Source organism: Bison bison, unplaced genomic scaffold (assembly GCF_000754665.1).
Source record: "Bison bison bison isolate TAMUID 2011002044 unplaced genomic scaffold, Bison_UMD1.0 scf7180017851016, whole genome shotgun sequence".
NCBI lineage: Eukaryota > Metazoa > Chordata > Mammalia > Artiodactyla > Bovidae > Bison > Bison bison.
In genome coordinates, this window is record NW_011481589.1 from 631,276 (window position 1) to 640,432 (window position 9,157).

Here is a 9,157-nt window from a genome sequence, read left to right on the forward strand (position 1 = left end):
TCACTGGGCCACCAGCAAAGTCAAAAAAGTGATCTTTGATTGTATGGCTTGTTATATCAGAATCCACTGCCCTTGCATTAGTAAGATATAAGAAACCAGCAAATCCAGCCACCAAATCCAACAATCTTTGTTAGTCCTGGAGCCTCTTAGAAGTAGAACACATCACCCCTGTATCTTTCTGCTTCATGGGGGATTCTGTTTTCTTAAATCGCTGAAAAGATTTTAGTGTCTGTTTTCTGAGTACCTCTCAAGGTGCTGAGCCTTGTGGCTTGGAGGCATGTTTGTGCTAACTTGCTAAAAAATACTTTTGTTACTAAGTTTGAGAACATTGTTAGCATAGCACCCGGTAGGAAGATCACCGGAGTTGGGGTTATGTTTGTTGGCTCTTTCTCTCATCAGTACTTGTATTTGTAAAAAAAACCCAAAGAGACAATAAGAGCATCAAAAACAAAAACAGTGCCCCCTGCCAAACTTCCAAAACAAAACCCCCTGCTCTTCAGTGAATAGCATTTGCAGGTTTGCTTCAGATCAGAGGATAGCTGGAGATCACTTGCAGCTAGAACCTTCTGCCTCTCCCCTCTCCTTCTCTCAGCGTGTATGCTTTAGTTATTGCTTCCTTCATGTAGAGGGCACAAGACCTGTGGCAACTGTTCCTTAAGCTTCAAGAACATATAGGAAGGAACTCTTCTCTCAACGCCAGTAGAAAAACTCCTGTGAAAGGAGTCCATCCTGCCTTGTCCCTGAGGTCATAGGTCCTGTGATTGGCCAGCTTGATCAGATAACCACCCCTCAGCACTCACTGTGCCTAGGGGGACTTAGTCATACCAGCTTCTTTTTGGCTACACATTGGAGTTGAGTGGCAAGAAAATGAGGGAGAGGGCTCTGTGTCATTGTGGAGAAGGAGCAGGATTCAAGGGTATCAGCACAGATATGATGTGGGAGAATGATTGGCAGGGCAGCCATTCCAAACTGTGTCGGCCGTATCAAACTGCTATATTTTACACATGTAATTTAATTGGGTAATTTACTTGATCTCCCTGATGTCACCTTCATTTATGTGGATAACTCTTACCAATGCAAGGTCTTGTGAGGTTTACTGTGTATAAAGTGCATAGCACATGGAGGTCATCAATGAGTGAGAGTCTGCTGCTACTGTTGATGCTGCTACTGCTTTTGCTGTATCGTTAATGTCACCATCATCCCTTTTCCCCAAGTTCTCATATTTAACTTCTGTTTTTCTATAACACACCCTTGAGAATGTTCATAAACCTTTAGCTCTCCATTAACTATTGAAGTTTAATTTCCTTAACTACTCACTGTTTCTTTCAGATCCCCCCAGGACCTGGTCCCCACATCTCCTTTTCAGCTTCATCTCTCCACCTCTCTCCACCTCCTTCTTCACACTCTGTGCTTGGGCTATAAGTCTGCACTTCTGTGAAGACCTCATGTGTGAAGTTTTCCGTACCTGTTCCTTTGCTGATGTTGTTACCTTGCTTGGAATACCTCTTTTGCCTACCTTCTCTCTCTAGAATTCTGTTTGTTTGTTTTTTTTAAAGTCCCAGGTTAAAGCTTGAGACCTGATCCCTTCTCTGTTGCTTTCCCTAATCTTTTTCAATGGCAGGGAGCATTCTGTAGTTCACAGTACTTTGTGCCTGTATGCACATAATTTATTTTTGCTCCTTTTAATTTAATTTATTTTTACAATTGTTTATGTGCTAGTCTTTTTTTTTTTTTTTTTACATTTAAAAATAGTACAGGCCAATTATTTTATAGGATGTCCCACAGTCTGAATTTGTCTGATTGTTTCCTAGTTCTGTTTGTTGTAATTATTTATTACCCCGTCTTGCCCTTTGTTTATCTACTATAATCTGATTTTTAAAAATGGAAGAGAATCAAGGATGTTTGTTACCTTGTTTGAGTTGCATTCTAACTCTCATTGGGTATTTTCAAACCTAATTATTATTTTTGTGTTTTGCCGTGACACTTTTGGAGAGAAGATAAATATAGGGTACAGTAAAAGGGCTATTAAATGCTTAGGGAATGTTTTTGTCAACTGTGTTTTTGCCAGCTATTTTGTTAGTAAAGAACTCATTTTTAACCCTGTTTATTTATTTATTTATTTATTTTTAAGTTTTAAAATTCTGAAATATTTTTTTTCCTTCATTTTTTAAAATTTAATTTAATTTTATTTTTAAACTTTACAATATTATATTGGTTTTGCTAAATATCGAAATGAATCCGCCACAGGTATACATGTGTTCCCCATCCTGAACCCTCCTCCCTCCTCCCTCCCCATACCATCCCTCTGGGTCGTCCCAGTACACCAGCCCCAAGCATCCAATATCGTGCATTGAACTGGACTGGTGACTCGTTCATACATGATATTATACATGTTTCAATGCCATTCTCCCAAATCTTCCCACCCTCTCCCTCTCCCACAGAGTCCATAAGGCTGTTCTGTACATCAGTGTCTCTTTTGCTGTCTCGTATACAGGGTCATTTTTAACACTGTTTAATGTTGAGAATTTTTAATAAAATGTATGAATCATGGTTATACTTGCAAGAAGACTCTCTACAGTATTTCAGTAATTTCTGAACATGAATTTCTATAGCTCACTACTGTGCTTTTTTGTTTCATTTTTTTTAGTTTTGAAGAAAGTTTGCTTTGATTTATTGTAATGTTGTTACACTGATAAGCTTACAGTCAGTGAAAGCAATGGCACAGATGTGTTAACAGCATGTTGCAGTGAGAAGGATAAGGCAGATCTTTGTGTGTAGGCAGGCAAATCTCTCTGAGAAATGATTAAATTTACTTTTTCAGCTTTATTGAGGTATAATTGACATGTAACATTATTTAAGGTGTACAATGTGATGATTTGGTATACATATATATTGTGAAGTGATTACTACAATAAGATTGAACAACACAACCACTATCACCTCTTACAGCTACCTTTTGTTTTGTAGTGAGAAATTTTAAGAGCTACTCATTTAGCCATTTTCAAATATTCAATATGTATTATTGACTATAGTCATTATGCTGTACATGAAATCCTCAAGGTATAGTTATCTTATGGCTGGAAGTTTGCCTGTGGCTCAGTACAATGGATGTAGGGCATCTGTGGTTTAAAGTGGGACAGTTTTCTTCAAAAACATAACTCCATGATATTGACTTGTTTTACTTCTTTGTCACATAGTGGAAAAAATGCCAGTTGTTGAGGTATTAAATATTTTTAAAGCTTTAGTTGTTTGAGGTTTTACTTTATTTTTTACACATGACTAAGTTAATTCTAGGAATATTTAGTGAATGTCAACATGGGGCTTATTGTTCAGAACACAGTCTTTGCTTAGCTCAATCTAGCATCAGAAACAAAGGATAAAAATGTTTTATCAGTAAATATTTTTTGAGCACCTACTCTGTGCCAGACACTGTTCTGAAGCATAAGTCAGATACAGTTTCTACCCCCTAAGGAATTTGCAGCCTTGTGGGTGAGTCAAACAAGTAACCAGCCACTATAGCACAAGGTGCCAGGGTCGGGAAACATACAAGAGACTCTAGGAGTCCAGGGGTGGGAATTCTAATTAGAGGTAGGGCACTTGATGAGTGATAATCCAAGGCAGAAAATCAGAGTCAAGGATATTCTAAACTGAGAAACATTGGATGAGAAATCTCAGAGGCAAAAAAAAAAAAAAAACGTGACCCATCTAGGGAGTTGCAGAGACAAAGTTAAAGCAGTTTTTCTCAAGATGTGTCCTCTGTTTGCTTGAGTCAGAATCATCTGGGAATGATTCTTAAACCCACAGATTCAGGTGACTCTCAAACTCACTGAAATGTGAGAAACATATTTTAGTTGAAAGTTAAAGGATATGAAGGAAAAATGAAAATATAGTGTAATATATGCCATGTTTAAGGTACACATAAAATTCTGTGATTAGCTTTATTTGTATAAACTACTTCCTGGTGTCTCAGAATCTGCCTGCAGTGCGGGAGACCTGGGTTTGATCCCTGGGTTGGGAAGATCCTCTGGAGGAGGGCATGGCAGCCCACTCCAGTATTCTTGCCTGGAGGAACGTGGACAGAGGAACCTGGTTGGCTACAGTGCATGGGGTTGCAGAGTCGGACATGACTGAGTGACCAGGCACAGCACAAAACATTTTAAATTTGCTAATTCCTGTCTTTAAGTGATGGCTGGGTAGAGTGGGACAGGGATGGGGAAAAGGGAGGAATATTACTATAAAATGTATCTCTTTACCCCTAGATGATTCTAAAAAGTCTGTTTATCTTTTATTCATTTAATGTTTTTGTTTTTCTTTTAGTCCAAGGACAAAATGATGAGAGGCTCTCGCAGAGGATGTGTTAGACTCAGAGTGAGTATTTATTCATTTTTATGAAAACCAATTTTGACAGAAAGAAAACTATTTTGACAGATTCATGGGAATCTAAATTTAGTTTAGCTCCCTTACTTAATTGGTGGGGCAGACAAGTTTAAGGCTCAGAGGAAAAACGACTTCTCCAGGGTAACTCCAGAACCAGAGCTAGAGTTCAGTTCTTTTGGCCCATTAATTTAATGTTGTATCCATGACTTGATGCGCCTACTGATTTTTTAAATCTGTTTTGCATCCAGGGACAGGGGCTGGAAATTAAATAAGTTGTAGTGTTGGCAATAGAGTAAGCAGTAGGAAAAAACTCTGAGAAATCCCCACTTTCAGCTGCTTAATTCTTTCTGTTCAACACTATTTAATAATGGATGTTGCAGCAGTTATGTCCCTTAGAAATATAATGCGAGCAACATATATAATTTAAAATTTTTGTTGTGTCACATTGAAAAAGCAGGTGAAATTAATTTTAATGATATATTTTGTTTATGCCAGTATATCCAGAATATTATTTGAACATGCAATCAATAAAAAAATTATTGCGATACTTTACATTCCTTTTTTTCATACTACGTCTTTGGAATCCACTATGTCTTTTGTACTTATGGCACATCGTGGTTCAGATCAGCTGCATTTCAGGTGCCCTATAGCCTCATGTGACTCAGGGCTACCTATTGGACAGTACAGGCCTATAGCTTCAAACTGTTTTTTATTTCCTGTTCAGTTTCCGCCATTGTCTGAATAGCTAAAGACAAGGAGGAATGCAGGGTTGAGGATATAGTTTCTAGTACTCAACTGTATCTAAAGAAGGGCCTCTGTCGTAAGTATTAATAGGTAAATGAGCTTCTAGTGGCATTTTCTTCTTTTGGATTCCTGTTGCTTTCTTTCTGCCATCTTTTTTTCTGTACCCTTTTGAAGATGTAAATGTATATCATAAATATATGATTGCCTTTATTAGCAGTAGGTTATTGGTAGAAATGGGAGATAACTCTGAGAAAGAAATCAAATTCTAATGGAAAAATTTTGACACTGAGATAGGAGTTAAGTATGGTGAATTTGCAGGATGGAATGAGACAGGCTTGTTTTGAACAGATGGTGTATATATGACAGCATAAAGATTTTTGAAAATTCAGCTTATTGTGCTCTTGGCTATTTTCCCCCTTTCCTTTGGTTTTTGCTTTTGCCTTCTTGGTTTAATTGCTTTTCTAAGCACTTGTTATTGACCTCAGTCACCGCTCAGTCTGGTATTAACTGCTTTCTTGGCTTGAGATAGACTCAGTCAGTAGTGAGACTTTGGCAGAGCTGTAGTGAGACAGCTCTTCAGTTGAATTCAATCTGGATTGTTACATTTAATGCACATTTTTTTTCTTTTAAATATAGCTTAATTATTTATTAAACCTCGTGACTACCTTGTAGGTTAAGAAGTAGGATTTGGCCCAGTTACTGTGGAAGCCTGTCTGTGTGTCCCATTCAAATTGAATCTGCCTCCCTGTCTCCTAAAGTAACCACTCTGTTTTATAGGAACCACTTCTTAGATTTGCCTTCCTAAATTCTACATTTTATCTTGCCCATTTAAAAAATTTGATATCTTTTGTTTGCAATTTATCTGTTGAAGACTCCAGACCCTTTGACCTGTAGGAGTTTTCCGTAGTGTAGGTTTTATGGATTGTGTACTGGTGCAGTTCAGCATGTTCCTGTCTCTGCTTTTCCTACATATTGGCAGCTGATCCAGAGACTGAGTCAGACTTAGGTTTGATCCCTTTGGCAAGACTTTAGGCTGTGTTGTGTTCTTTTATTAGGAGGCAGTGTCTGGTTTTCGCTCTTCATTGGTATTAGCAACTTTGTTTTTGGCTGCAGGATGTCAATTTCCTAACCAGGGATAAAATTTGGGTCACGACACTGAAAGTTGCTGAGTCCTAACCACTGGACCACCAGGGAACTCCCAAATATTACCAACTGTTGATGCAGTACCTAGATCCATTTGCAAAATTATATTTTATCATTTTGTTTAAGTTTTTATCAGAAATAATCATATAAGGAAACACTTCATCAGTTATTTGGTTTCCCAGTGCTACAATTCAAATAGGATAAATAAATGCTTGATTATTTCCTTTTACTTACTCAATGTTCATAATAATGGACTTAAAACAACACTCATATATATATATATAAATATATATAAATGTCTGTATATACCCAAAAGAATTGAAAGCACAGCCTTGAGTGGATATTTGTATACATAGGTGCTGTTTGCAAAAGCAGCAGCACCTATTGTGAACAACTATTGTTACTCACAATAGTCTAGACATGGAAGCAGCCCTAGTGTCCATTTGATGGATGAATGGCTAAACAAATGTGAAATATCCATAACAGTGCAATAGTGTCTTAAAAAGAAAGGAAATTCTGACACATGCTACAACATGGATGAACTTTAAGGGCATTTGCTACATGAATTAAGTCAGTCACAAAATGACAAATACTGTTTGATTCTACTTATATGAGGTACCTAGAGTTGTCAAATTCATGGAAACAGAAAATAGAATGGTGGCTTCCAGGGGTTGAAGCTAGGAGGATTAGAGATTTCTTGTTTAATGGATACAGAGTTCCAGTTTGAGAAGATGAAAAAGTTCTGGAAATGGATGGTTAGGATGGTTGTACAACAATGTAAATGTTCTTAAAAATGGTAAATTTTATGTTATGTGTACTTTACCACAATTAAAAAAAAACATTTTTTTAATCTACAGTTTTTTAATCTACAGTTCTATAGATCAAACACCTTGGAAAGGTTCTCTCCTTGTTGAAATCATGTTAGCCAAGCCGGGCTCTCATCTGGAGGCTCTGAGGGACTACAAGGGGAGAGTCTGCTTCCAGGTTCATTCAGGTTGTTGGAAGAATTCATTTCTTTGTGATTAAAGGACCAAGGTCCTCATTTTCTTGCCGGCTGTCAGCTTGAGATCTGTGCTTAACTTCTAGAGGCTATGCATACTCCTTGTCCTGTGGCCCCTCCATCTTCAAGTCAGCATGGTGCATGGAATTCTTTTAGTGCTTTAAGCCTCTCTGACTTCTCCTTTCTGTTACCAGCTGCAGAAAACACTCTGCTTTTAAAAAGTCTTATATTATTAGAATAGGTTATACCCACCAGATAATCTCCCTTTTGCCATGTAATCACTTCAGTGATTACTCTTCCTATAACATAATCCCTACAGTAACTTCTCATCATATTTGCAGTTTCCACTCACATTCAAAAGGGAAGAGAGAAAACAGGGACGGGGTCATTGGGCGGGGTGGTATTTTAGAATTCTACCACACAGCATGACCGAGAAGAGCTTGCTGTACCTGTGTCTGAATCTTATTTTTGCTCTTTGCTTTGTTGACTGGAAGAGGGAAGCAATCGGTAATTCTCCAGACCTTAGGTTTTCTCTTCTTTTAAGTGGGGATTATAATATCCTTGCAGAATTTTGTGAGGATTACTCACTTAATTAGGCTTTTAATTAGTTGTGTGTGTGTGTGTGTGTGTGTGTGTGCTGGTGTGTATGTGTGTTTTAATAGGCTTTGTGTTATTTTCAAGAAGCTGAACTACCATTTGGCTTTCTATTTAGGAAACATCTGGAGAGTTTGTTTGCAATATAGATTTCCAAGTTCCACTCTAGTGATATACTGTTTTAGAACTGGGTCTGGAACCTTTTATTTTTAAACAGTTTCTCCAGGTGATTGTTTTGTACAGCCAAGTTTGGGACCACTGGTGTGGTAGAATCAGAGAGACCTGGAGCTGAATATCATTTAGCTACACCCCTTACTGACTCTGTGCCTTTGAGAAAATTTCTTAACTTCTATGAAGATAACATCTAACTTGTAAGATTGTGAGGTTTAGCACTTACGTATGTACAGAGTTTGGCACATCATACACATGCAGTGATAACTGCTGTGAATGATGATGGTAGTGGTAGTGGTGATGATGCACCTATCATCGAGATTCAGAGGAACGTGACAAGCTCTCACGGATCTCTTCCTGCCTATTCATCCATCCTATCCTATGTTCTAACCACACCACACTTTGTTTCTTCAACCTGGTATCATATATTTTTCTATGTCAGGAGTATTCTGTGCCCTTATCTGGTAAGCTCATCCTTTTTTTTTTTTTTTAAGTTTAATAGTACAATCATGAGGCAGGACAGGACAGTTCACAGGCAGCTTCCCAAAGACAGGCCAGGTCTTCTCCCCAGGCCAGTGCACTGCCCCACAGAGCACCCAGGCAGATGGGCAGGGAGGCCCACCCTCAGTCCAGCTTCTCCAGCACAGAGAGCACGTACACTCGGCTAAGCTCGCTGCCAGAGTTGTAAGCAATGGTAGTGTTGTTCAGCAACAGGATCTGGCAGGCCAGCTGGGCCTCAGTCTTCTTCCCCAGGTAGACTGACTGTATAACAGGTCCCCATGGTTTAGATCTATCCGTAAAGCAAGCACAGCCTGGCCGCTGGTCACCAGCAGGTTGTCTGAAATGACACTCAAGCTTGCACCACAACCCAGGTCTTGCTGAGTGGAGTAGAGCTTGATGCCTGTGCTGCAGTCCCAGATCCTGATGAGGTCATCTAGACCACGGCTGGTGGCGCAGGGGGTGGTGTAGGGGAGGGAGGTGACATCTCCACGGTGAGTGAACGTGTGGCTGACCTGGCTGCCAGTCAACATGTCCCACAGGTGCATGGCCCCATCTTACCTTGCACTGACTAGCACTGTGGTCTGGTCAGTGTACACAGTCGTGATGGCCTCTTCACTCTGCAAAGCA

The 9,157-nt window shown here is 39.0% G+C and overlaps 1 protein-coding gene and 1 pseudogene across 4 annotated transcripts in view; one reads left to right on the forward strand and one right to left on the reverse strand.

The window, feature by feature from the left end:
* Positions 1-9,157, forward strand: part of OSBPL9 (oxysterol binding protein-like 9) — a 164,788-nt gene that overhangs the window by 23,706 nt on the left and 131,925 nt on the right. For all 4 annotated transcript variants that reach the window (XM_010849699.1, XM_010849714.1, XM_010849722.1 and 1 more), the window contains exon 2: positions 4,318-4,368. In XM_010849699.1, the coding sequence (XP_010848001.1) occupies positions 4,318-4,368 (51 nt within the window). The remainder of the gene's footprint in view (positions 1-4,317; positions 4,369-9,157) is intronic.
* The window catches only part of LOC104995826, a 4,972-nt pseudogene continuing 2,910 nt past the window's right edge, over positions 7,096-9,157 (reverse strand).